General features: G+C 33.3%; 1 protein-coding gene across 1 annotated transcript; it reads right to left on the bottom strand.

Annotated features, from left to right (window-relative positions):
- Nucleotides 1-7,401: 7,401 nt before the first annotated feature.
- LOC130993291 (late embryogenesis abundant protein At5g17165-like) lies at nt 7,402-9,846 on the bottom strand. The gene is made up of 2 exons (XM_057918125.1): nt 9,633-9,846; nt 7,402-7,917 (listed from the first exon to the last, which is right to left on the bottom strand). The coding sequence occupies exons 1-2, from the start codon at nt 9,725-9,727 to the stop codon at nt 7,665-7,667; spliced, it is 348 nt and encodes a 115-aa protein (XP_057774108.1). The 5' UTR covers nt 9,728-9,846; the 3' UTR covers nt 7,402-7,664.
- Nucleotides 9,847-13,113: the final 3,267 nt, after the last annotated feature.

The following is a 13,113-nucleotide window of genomic DNA, read 5'->3' as shown; positions in this document are numbered from 1 at the left end:
TATTTGATTAACTCTAGCATTAATGTATTGTCAAATAATAAATACGGACATATTAAGAAGTTACTTGCATAATTTTTTTTCCAATGATTTTCTTAATATATCCTTGTGCAGAATTCAATCAGCCTATATAATTGGGACGAATGAAGTATTTTGAGAAATTATGAGTTGTATAATATGCATCAAAGAATAAAACTTCTAGAAAATCTTTTTTGCTAATATGCATTAAAAAAAATTTAGAAAATATTTCTTGCTTAGTAGAAACCTAAAATAAAATATACTACATGGATATTTTGATGGACATTTAACTAGCTAATAATGATCGTTTATAAAAATATGTTGTTAATTGACATATTGGTCATTAATTTGACTCACATACAATTATAAAAAGTCACCTTTATTTGAACAATTATAGTATTAGTCACTATAAGTTAAAAATTATGAATGTTATCTTTTAAGTTATGTAAATATTATTAATTTTATCGTAGTTATATTAGTATAATATAAAAAGACATTCAAATTTAAAAAATATAAATTACTTATACTTTTTAATAATTTAATTAAATAATTAGTATTGTGCATCCCACCTAAAATGTCCCCAAAGAAAAATGGACTTGTTTGTTTTAAAATGGGCCGCGCAACACTTTTTACCAAATAAAATTGGGTTCTTCATAATGCCTAGTAGAGTGACAGTAATCGGATTAATGGATAATGAAATTGAATTTCTTTCTCTTAAATCGAGATACTTGTGTGTATGATGCACAAATAATAATTAGCCACATATTAAAAAAAATCTTGCATAAAACTGAAAGAATATAAATAAATAAAAAAATCAGTATATTCGTTATGAAATATACATCTCGAGTTTTTCTTTTCATGGGTAAACAAAGATTTTTATTTATTTATCTTTTTTATTATCCCCTTTTTATCTAACATATTATCCTCGTAAGAAGAGGTTTCGAAGGAGGCGTTTGCTTTTTGAATGAAGTGATAGATTGATAAATATGAAGTTGAGTAGTTAAAGGATAAGAAGATCAAACAAGTTGAAAATTAATCAATCTATCAAATTAAATGGTGCTTTTATTATTTTTATTAATCAATCATATCATTCAAAGTAAACGCAACGCCCCTTCAATTGCTAAAACCAACAAGATTTTGATTTTATTTTAATTTTATGTTTTGTGGAGAGCACCAATAAATTTATTCAACAAACAAATTAATACAATCGATCCAAATGGGAAAAAAAGGATGGTCTAGGTTTTTTAAAGATTTCATGATAAAATTAATTAGATTGTTTAATAGTATCTTAAAATATTTTGTTCTTAATTCATGCTTCCACGCCACTTTAAAGCTAGGTATGCATCAATCAAATTCAGCATTCCTAATTGAGGTAGGCATATGGCGATTTTGGGCAACCGTCATTGTATTATTCTCAGTTAAAGTTTCGATATTACATGAATACGTGATGCAAAATGTTAGGATGATTGGGACACAGTGCTGCAAAATAAATTAACTCAACCACTCACATGCATGAGCAAGTTACTTACCCCGTCTTATTAAGTTTGATTTTTAAGTGTTTTGAGCATGCATATTAAAAAAATGGGTTATTAGCCTATAAATACACGAACTTTATTAAATTTCTGAAATTTAACATGACCTTTTTTTTCAGCCCATAAATACACGAACTTAGCACCTTTTCTGATTTTTGACACCGGCAAGAAATCCGGCGACTTATATATAATGACGTGTAATTTATTGCTTACATGGCTAATTATTTTGCTGATATGGCAAATTTGTTGGCATATTTTTTTATATTAATTTGTTGCCTTATGAAAACGACCACGTTTGGAGAATAACCATTTGTTTAAACCTTTTTTGTTTTCTTCCCAAGCCTCCACCATTTGTTTAAACCTTTTTAGTTTTCTTCCCAAGCAAATGGCGAATAATCCATTCATTTAGAATCAAACAATCTGAACATGTAACCCATTTGTTTAATTCCAAGATTTTCCTTTATTTCCGCCGCCACAATAAAGCATTGAGGTCTTTGAAATTTCCTCTCGTTTGGTGAATACAGGTGAGTAACTTTTTAATTGGAAGTGGGGGTTTGTTGTCAGGCACATCTTCTGAAGCTCGTGGTGGTTCAAACTTCTACAATTACAATGGAAAACAGGTAGGTCCCTTTTTTATTCTTTTATTCTCCAATAATCGAATGTATAGAATTTTGTTTTATAGCTTTATTACTTTAGAATATTTGAATATTTTTAGGACATTCTACCTTTCTGCATTTGGCAATTAATTGAGAAACTTTGTTAAAACTTTTTGCTGCAGAGACACATTTGCACTGTATATTACGCATGGTGGCAAATTTGTTGAATATCGAGGTAGAGAGTTATATATTAAGGGTGATATATTTACAAAGCATCATCTTGATGTAGACAGATTTGGGTATTTTGATTTGGAGGATGTGATTAAGGGTTTAGGGTATGAATCTTGGTTGAAATTATGCTATAGAATCCCTTCTTCTGAGAATTATAGGTCTCTAAAAAATGATCAAGATATACTTGATATGTTGAGCCATCTAACATTGACATGTAGACATGCAAATATTTATGTTGATGGTGGGATTAAAGTAGGGGATTCTGGAGCAGTAGAGGTAGAGGAATTGAGTGCAGCTGAGCTAGATGAGTTATACAGAGAAGATCCTTTTTGTAAATTACAAGATGATATAGCTGAAGTTTATGATGAATTAAAGCATGTCAGTGCAAAGGGGAAAGGCAAACAGAATAAAATAATTGAAAAAGAGAAGGGTAGAGAGGGTGAGCAAACCACTGATGTAAATCGAGCTGAGTCATCTGAAGATGATGAGAACTATGTACCATGTGATGATGAAGACACTGATGATTGTCTTAGTGACAATGAATTAGGATCTGATGATGAAGAGTATGTGACGAGCAGGAGGAATCTTAGGATAGATAAGGCATACTTTAATGACATTGGGAAGTTTGTTGGGGTTGAGATTGTACCAGATGAGCATATAGTGTGTGAATCTGACTATGATGATTCAGATGCTGAGGTGAATTCTGATATAAATGATGATGATGATGATTATGATAGAAAAAGAAAGAAAGTGACCTATGATCCAAAATGTGACTATAATACATTAGAGCTTAAGCTTGGGATGAGGTTTGAGAGTGGTATCCAATGTAGGGAGGCACTTACGAACAAAGCAATAGCTGAAGGGTGGGAGATTCATTTTAGTAGGGTCAGCAGGGATAGATGTGAAGCCAAATGCACTCCACCATGCCCGTGGAGGTGCTATGGCAGTATGGTTACGGGTGATGAGACTTTCATAATCAAAGTCCTCGAAGAACCACATAACTGTCATAGGGCAATGAAAAATTTGCTTGTGAGTTCTAAATGGATTGCAAAGCAATATCTTAATGTTTTTAGAGTGAAGCACAACTTCACGGTAGCTTATTTAAAAGGTGACTTGATGGAGAGGTTTAAAGTGGATGTTGGTAAGAATAGGTTGTATAAAGCAAGAACTATAACACTTGATACCTTGCGAGGGACAGTAGCTGAGCATTATGCTAAGCTTAGGAGCTACATAGCTGAGCTGAAAATGGCTGATGGAGAAGGCAGATTTGAATTACTTTTGGGTCAGGAGTCAGTGTTTAAAGGTATATATGTTGGGTTTAGTTCATTCAAGAAAGGTTTCATCAATGGCTGCAGGCCAATCATTGGGTTGGATGGCTGTCACTTGAAGACTCATATAGGAGGTGTGTTGTTGTGTGCTATTGGGAAGGACGGGAATGATCAAATGTTCCCTATTTCATGGGCTGTTGTGGAGGTTGAGAACACTGAAAACTGGATAATGGACTAGGAATTACCTTCATTTCGGACCAACAAAAGGTAGATTTTTGTTTCATATATATTGTTGATTCATCATGATTGCCATAACACTTATCTCATTCAACACTCATGTTATTCATGCAGGGTCTTATTCATGCAGTTAGCACATTGGCACCACTAGTAGAGCATAGAAATTGTGCCCGACATGCATATGCTAATTGGAAGAAACAACACAAAGGTATAACACTGAAGAATATGTTCTGGAATGCAGTTAGAGCCACATATGTTGAACAATACAAGTTGGCAATTGAGGAGATTAAAAGTGAGAAGCCTGCAGCGTATGAGGATTTCATTGAGCGAGGGCCACAAAAATTTTGTAAGGCTTTTCTGAACACATTTCCTTGTTGTGACATGGTAGACAATAATATTAGTGAAACATTCAATGGGTACATAATAAATGCTAGAGGTAAACATGTTATAGACATGCTAGAGGATATTAGGTGCTCATTGATGGAGAGACAATACAAGAAAATAGTAGAAATTGAGGCCCTTCATGATAGATTATGTCCTAAGGTTAGGAAGAAGTTGGAGAAGTTAAAGGCTCAAAGCAGATTTTGTATTCCACATCCTGCCTTAGGTGGGTTTTTTGAAGTGGATATGTTTGATGATAAATTTGTTGTGAGTGTTGAAGGTAAGACTTGTACTTGCAGAGCATGGGACTTATCAGGAATCCCATGTGTCCATGCCATTTCTGCAATATATTTTTTGAAGCAGGATCCGGCTGAAGTAGTCCATGACTACTTCACAATTGAAAGGTACAAAAAGGCATATGAATTTGGTATAGCACCATTAAATGGTGAGAAGCTGTGGCCTAATGCAGAAGGGTGGGTTGTTAAAGCACCAAAGTGTAGGCGAATGCCGGGAAGGCAGAGGGTTAAAAGAAAGAGAGATGCTGATGAGAGGGACTCTACCAATCCAAATAAGCTGCGCAGATTCGGGTTAAAAATGACATGTCAGAAATGTTTTCAACAGGGACATAACAAGGCTCGTTGCCAAAATGCGCCAGTTGAGAAACCTAAGAAAGAGAAGGTATAATTTGTAGTCTATAATCCTATTTCATGCATTTATTGTTGATACTCATTTATGTTGTTTTGATGCAGGGGAGAAGGGGTAGACCACCAAAAACTATCAACGAAATGAATAGGAATTCACAAGCAAGCTCAGCAACAACTATAACCACATAAGCATGTTCAAACCCAACATTTGACAGAAGAGCTCTTGCAAAGGAAAGGGCATTGGCAAACAAGGGAATAGGTGTGTTGCAAACTGAAAGCGGTAATATCTATGTGAAGTCGAGCTCTAGGAAGAGTGTGAAAGCGATAAATCCTACAACTTGGAAGCCACCAAGAACGAAGTCCCCAGCAACTCAAGAAAGCATTAATTAGACAACATAGGTTGAGTTCAGTTTTTGTGAATGCAATAGCTAAGAAATTGTTGGTTTTTTGTAAGATACAATGTGGTTTTTCATATACTATTGGCATTGGTATAATATTAGTTGATTTTGTGACAATGGTGGTTATTGCTTGTAATGTGAAGTATATGATGAATTATTAACTGGAAGCTTTCTGTTTATGCTGCTGGTGGTATAATATTGGTTGATTTTGATGACTTATGAGTAGATTTTACATGTTCATAATTTTGAACCCACTATGTTGCAGAGTTTCATAGCTGAGTGTTGTCATATTTTGAACCCACTATGCTGCAGAGTTTTATAGCTGTAAATATTGCTGCTGCAGAAAGCACTAATATCACAGCCTAGTTATGGAAGGAGAAACAAGATCAATGGATACATGAAAGCACTATAATCTTGTTTAAAAACTTCATTTAGCTAGTTAAGTAAAATTGATACAAAAAATTGTAGCGCAGATTTGACAGAGGAATCAAATTATGCTCCAGAAATCATCATCTGCATACATACAGATGCAGGGCTTGGTGGCACTTCAATAGAATTCTCCTAATACAAATACAATTAATTGAACACATATTTATTAGTAAAGCATCAGCATTCAAATTCATCCTTCGTCTGTTACTAGACATCCATTGAGACATTCTCAAATCTCAACTACTTCATGCTTCAGCCTTATCTCGGCCCCCGTAAGTATATGACGATCTTCCAGAAATAGCTTCCCAATTGATGTTCCTGATCCTGAAATTGGAGTTGACAGATGGATCAGAGATTGCCCATCTGGTTTCGAAGATGGCAGTTCACTTCGAGTCGCCAGTTGATAAGGCTAGAGATGAGCAGCAGCCTGGGAGGTGGCGCAGCAGAATTTGACGGAGGCGATCAGGCCGCGGAGGAGCGCTACGACAAGGCCAAGAGCAGGGGCACGGGAATCACATGGCGGATAAAGGCCGACAAGGCTCAAGGTTACATGGTCCAGGTCTGTTCTTCTCAGGATTTGATGGAGAAGAGAGCTAGAAATGAGACGGACGGAGAGGAAAATGGTGTCTGCAAGCCCTAATCTTGGTGGCTACCTCAAAATTTAATTTTAATTATTCTAGCGTCCGGTTAGCCATGTGACCATGTCATCTATTCCGGTTAGCCATGTCATCTATTCCGGCCTCCACGTCACCAATAAATTAAAAAAAAAATTCGTGCCATGTCAAAAATCAAAAAATGTGTTAAGTTCGTGTATTTATGGGCTAAAAAAAAAGGTCATGTTAAATTTCAGAAATTTAATAAAGTTCGTGTATTTACAGGCTAATAACCCTAAAAAAATCTTGTTTAAAGCTATAAAGTAAAAGGGTCTCATTTATTTTAAAGCATAAAATATGAAAAAGAAAAAATGAAATTGGATCAGCTTAGGAGTTTTTTTTTTTGGGCTCAACTTCGGAGTTATCTATTCCTTTTTTGCTATGTATTTTTTTATTGAGGAAATAGAGTTAATCTAATCTTAGTAGTGACACAGCTGCCATGAAATTGGCTTATATTAGAATATTAATTGGATAAGTAGCGTGACATGTGAGCATAGTTTTATTTAATTTTTTTAATGAAGAAGTCATGGTTTAAGCCTAATTTTGAAATGACCTCTACTGGTCAGTGGTCAACAACAACTTCCTAATTCTAAGCGATGTTTCAACGACTTAACAATTTTCATGTCTCATGTATAATTATGTTTCTTTCTATTTGATGCTACGAAACGGTTTAATACATACCAAGAATCACTCGTTACACTCTAGTTCATGTAAACAAAAGAAACATCAATTTTGGAGAGAACATTTTTCATGAATTCTAGTCACTAGCAATCCAAGATAGACCACTATCCTCTTATAATTACTATTCACTAGCTACCATCCTCACTTTATGTAGAGAATTAAGTTATGGCATTACATAATATTATATATATATTTGAGTTACACAATATTTGAAATTAATTTTATAGCTCATGTTATTATTATGAATATATAGATGAAAATGCATTTTAAATATATATATATATATATATATATATATATATAGATGAAGCCAAGTAGAAAGCCAAAGACAACGAAGACCAAAAGTAATACAACTTCTTCCATAACTATAGAGGATGAAGCTACAACATCCACTATTTCGAAAACATAACATAACAACATCATTTGACTACAAGCAACCTCTCCCCCACCCACACAAGTATACATATCGACCAAAAGCGAAAGATGAGTTATTCCGGTTCACTACAAATAGTAGTGTCTTGATAAAGACATGTTAGAAAGCGTAAGAGCCTATTATTATAGGGGCGTGAAGAAGTTGCTGCTTTGTGGGGGGGCTAGTTTCAATGGTGGATTGGCTTGTCAAGGTCCTCTAGAGGGCGGAAGAAGGCTTTCTGCTCCAGCACCGAGTCTGCAGCCGCTCTCACATGCAACCCACGTTCCGCCCTGTGATCCTTGGCAGGGCCGAACACTCCGGTCTGAGGGTGAGGAGACCAGTAATGCTCAGGCTGGGGTGGTATCACATCATCCGGGACCAAAGTCGCCCGGATGTGCTCCTCGGGGTTCTTGTCGTACACCGACACGTGGACACTCCTCCTGCATATACATTACAATCACTTACCATCATACTTTCTCATACATCTAGTTGCCTAACACAATGAGCATTTTTCGTAAGATTGTTTCATGTTTGAGAAGCTTGCATAATTTGGTTAATTGATACAGTATATAGCAGGTGCATATATGAGTTAGGTAGTGAACACGTGCTATATATATAATGAGATAACATCCCACCTTAGTGGGCTAAGTGTCACAATTAACTTTTGCAGCGTGCTACCTAACTCAGACAAGCCAATTAATAATGAATATAAAATCAAAGCCCAAATTTTTTCCATGCATAATCTTGTAATGTGGGCTACGAGGACAGATAATTAAATAAGAACCCCCAATATTAAATTACATGGCCGTCAAATTTAGACTTGAGTTAATGGATCTGATTGAACTAAGATCAAAGTCAAAATAAGTGCCTAACATGGGATGGCCTGCCATACCTGGAAGCAATTAAGACATATAAATAGCTAGTCGACACAAACTATGGAAAATAGCAATATTCGTAATAAATGAGATCATAATACATAATTCAGCTGAATTTCTTAAATTTATCACCTCCAATCACCCTAAGACAAACAAAACATAAGCACATCAGGTTTTTAACTTGAATAATGAAGTTAGCAGTGCCACTGGAACACAGTCAAACAGCTGCAAGATGACTGCAACTTAATCACGTACATTAATTTCACATTTGAATTCATTTCTTAATGTAGGTCGCAAAAGCTGCAAGAAACTCTATATCTGAAGAAATGGTGCATCTGAGTAGGCCTACTCAGTCATAGTCATTTTATCTCATTTATGCAGTAGTTATGGCGCAATAAGCGTTAAATGAATCACGCATCATTGGGGTTTCTACTGATCTATCAAATACTATTGATCCAATTGCAAAAAAGTATGAGTGATATATTCTCAACTTCTACCATGTCATAAAAATTTAACAAGACGTATGGATAAATGACTAAATCACGAATACATAAGTTAGGTCACTAGCTAGACACTAGTTCGCCCCCACCTATGCTGGAGATCATGAAGTGTAATTTACGGCTCATGTGGTGTCCTTATCCCAACTAACCTACCAAATACGAAACGAATTAGATTAACATAAGATTATCTAGTGTTATAATTTACCGGGCGACAATTTCAATATTTTAAGCCAGCCGATTTGAACTATGGATACATTGAGTCCAAAAATTGACATTTCAACAAATGTAACAAGAGAATTTCTGTTACGGGCATATCATTGATCTACGCCATGATGTAGCTTAATTAGAATTTTAATCTGCATGATATTGCTTTTCAACTTCTCCAGTAAACTTAACAAAATTCCGCATTTATATTTACGTGAAACTTTAGCTGCAGAAAGTAAAATAAAAATTAATACAGATCGATCCTAAATATGCTGCAAAGTAAAAATCCCCAATAATCCAGAAAAACCATTTCAGTTAGTAGAGCAGATTTAATGATGAACCGTGTACGTAATTAAAAATTAAGATAGGAGTTATTCAGCAAAGAACACTACCACAACACCGATCAGAAAGACGAAACCTCAACAGGAAACAAATCAACAAAATTTAGAAAGCAGAGACTGCGAATTCTTCAAAGTCCCCAACCAACACGTGCACAGAGACAGAACAATCCGCCATAGCCAAGCAGTGAAGTAACTATACGCACACAATTACAAAAAACGCACAACACACACACACCTGATGGAGAGTGAAGGAATGACAGAACGGATCTGGCCGCCAACCAATCGCTTTCCGAAGCTCGCCAGTCTGGAACCCTGCAAATTAGCTGCCATACAAATAACACAAATTTTCTTTTAGAGAGAGAAGGAAATTTGAAGAATTTTGAAGAATTGATTGAAGTAAATAAGTGCTGAAATGTGAAGGGAGAATGGCTCCTTTTATAGTGTGCGAGGTAGGTTGCAACACTGTTATCATTGTTTCTTCGTTTTTATTTATTTTTATTTTCTTCCATCCAAACAGAATATTGCCTTTTGTTTATTTGCTTCCCGCCTGGTTGGCACCCTATCCGTCAAATTTATGGACCGCCTTTGTGTCGGCTGCGGTCGCAGTTAACGGAATCGGGAAAGGCACTGTTTGGATTGTAGAAATTAAACCTTTTTGGATTATTCATTATATAAATATTGTCGTTCTCATTTGCAACAAAGTTTGGTCGTATGCGGTATGCCTAATTGATAATTTATTGTCTGAAATTATTTGTTTCCATATTTGTGTATACACGGTTGATAAATAATTTCATCTTTCAACCAGTTAATTATTTTCTTTATAGGTGCAATTTACCTTTTTGAAAATTAATTTAAATAGATAAAATAATATAATTTTTTTATTAAACTAGATTTAAATTTTGAATATGTCAAGATCCTTTTAATTTTTTATTATTTGAATTAATTTTATTTAATTTATATTCTTCATTAAAATAATGGAATTTAAAATTCTTTAATAAAAAAATAAATAATTAAGGCTTGCATGATGATATACAGTACTTTATAATTTTGTAATTGTAACTTTTTTCGTTTCTTCATGGTAACAAAGTAGGAGATGGAATTATCGTATTCATCTTCTTGAAAAAAATTAAAAAAATTAGATGGATCTGTGTGTCAAAGTACGATAATAATGGGATAAATGGGAATATCCATATAAATCCATGTGTAAGGTATGGTAGATTACGTGGATCCTACAATGGCTTTATCCGTTGGGACTTGGGACTGTTCTAACTATTTTTTCGGTTTGATTTGATTAATAAAATTACGCTTATGCCCCCTCTCATTCGAGTTAATCCTTTGGGTTTGCGAAGAGAACATATGGGATCCTCTGTTTCTGTTCCAAAATGTAGTGTGTATCATCGACTCATCGTGTATAATTCTTAATTTTTTTATTTAATATTATTTTTTATAAATAAAAAAATATTATTATATTATCAAGTCTAATTAATATTTATCACTAAAATTAGAATGTAAAAAATTATATATTCTAACTTTGAATGAATGAACTCTAATAATATATTATTAACTCAAATAAATATAAAAAAATAATTATAAATCCTAACTGAATGAGTAAACCTTTGCTAATTATTTTTATATTATATTAAAGTATAATAAATTAAAATTAAATAATAAATAATTAAAATTATAAAAAAATTAAGAATGGTACACATCACATTTGAAATAGAGAAATCCCATTTGGTGAAATGGGGTACCTCGACAACTCCCCGAAGAAATAATAAAAAATAAAAATTGAATAAAAGAAGCTACCTCGAAGCTTCCAAGTCGTATCATTATCCCAATTCGTTCAAGCATTTATGCTATTTTTTTTACGTACAAATAAATTTATATTTATAATATATACTTTATATCTCAACCGTCCTATAAAATAGTCGTAGAAGAGAGTGATACGAATATTAATAAAATAATTAATATATTATGAGTGGAGAATGGATCCTACTTAGCAGTAGTATTGGTAATGATAATCAATTGTAATGTGAGTGAAGAAAGTGGTCCACCATTTGATAGAAAGTTTCTAAAATAGAAATGAATTAATTTTTGTAGACGTTCCAAAAATGACAAAAAAAAGGACTACTTTTTGTGAGGAGAGGGAGTATGCTATAAGTAAAGAAATGGTCTCAACATAAAAATAGTGTAATAATGATAATTAATTATATTGTAAATAGAGATAGAATCCTATTATCGCGTAGAATTGGTAATAAGTTAATGCATGGCGGGTACCTATTATAAAGTACTAATATTTATGAATAGAATATGATTATTTTTTATGGACACTTTAAGAAAAAAAAATTATAATTATTTTGACATGACAGCAGAGGGAGTATTAATTAACATACAAGAACTTGATAAAAATATTAAATATAGTGTGAATGGTCTAAAAGGAAAGTAAAATTGTAATAGTATAATTTAGACTACAGATACGCGGAATGGTCAACAAAATTACTCTCGGAGTCTGATTTTGAGGCCTAAGCATTTGACTAAATGTATTTATGTAAATCAGAATTCTTTATTCTGAGCAAAGGATATTCTCAGGGAATATTAATCGAACTATTAGACAAAAAGCTAACTTGCGAGGTTTAGATTTGTGAAAAGAATTAGAATAAGAATGCAAAATAGGGAAATGAGAATTAATATATTTACCTTAATTCTAAAGTAATCACACTTTTATTATTTGATACAAAACTGATGTGGTATTGACACCATTTACTTTTTTTAATAGTATATTATTAATTATTAGTATTATTAGTATGAATAGCACCGAGTGGAGAATTCATGATTCCCTTTATACACGAACGAAATCAAAACACAGTTAAGAATATGATTCCTTCTCTTTAAGCGGCACTCACGTGTCATTCATTTCTTACTTCTCTTTTCTTAAATTTAAATACCATAAACCAAGTAAATCTAAAATACGATATCTATCAACAGGGACGGATCCAGAAATTTCTCATTATGAAGGCACAAAATAACTATAAATATATAATACGTTAAAAAAAATATTCGTTGTTCATGAAAAATAGTCTTATTATGTGTTGGACACAAATATTAATTAAGTTGTTAAAATGTAGTGACCCGCTCTTTTATATATTTTAAATCCAGTAATGAGTGTTTATTTTTGTTCATCAGTGAATGAAAACGGTTTTTATCCTAATATGAATTCAGCTTATGATCCTGAATTTATATTGTTAAAGCAGTTAATGATATTATTTCAGAGTTATAACTGACTTAGCAAAGTCACGTTATTTATTTAAGCGAGATGGAATTTGATTTTATTTTTACTCAGATCGTGAATTATTTCCGACTCAGGAAGTTAATTAAATCTGCGGATTTAATTTAGATATCAGAACAACGAACGAATTAAATCTACGGATTTAATTTAGATTCATTTTATAATTTATCGATTTTAGTGAGAAATCACATGTCGAAATACGAGATTTATTTAAATAAACAGTATCAAGCATATACGAGCACACGATCCATCTTACAATTACAGAATCACCGAGACAGAGAAAATACATCAATAATTCTCCTCTACATTTTTTTTTCCTTTCTTTTTCTTCTCTTTTCTTTCCATTAATTTTGTTCCCCACTCCATTTTACCACTAAATCTACTTTTTGACTTTCACCACCATTTTCCCCACCACTTTCACCACCAACTC

The sequence above is a fragment of the Salvia miltiorrhiza genome, chromosome 7 (assembly GCF_028751815.1).
Source record: "Salvia miltiorrhiza cultivar Shanhuang (shh) chromosome 7, IMPLAD_Smil_shh, whole genome shotgun sequence".
NCBI lineage: Eukaryota > Viridiplantae > Streptophyta > Magnoliopsida > Lamiales > Lamiaceae > Salvia > Salvia miltiorrhiza.
Note: the sequence above shows the minus strand (reverse complement) of the source record. Positions and strands in the feature narration are given on the sequence as shown.

Coding starts and splice junctions, on each gene's coding strand:
- LOC130993291 (XM_057918125.1), bottom strand. CDS start 9,727: ATGGCAGCTAATTTGCAGGGTTCCAGACTGGCGAGCTTCGGAAAGCGA. Junction 7,918..9,632: donor ATTCCTTCACTCTCCATCAG/GTGTGTGTGTGT, acceptor ATGTATATGCAG/GAGGAGTGTCCACGTGTCGG.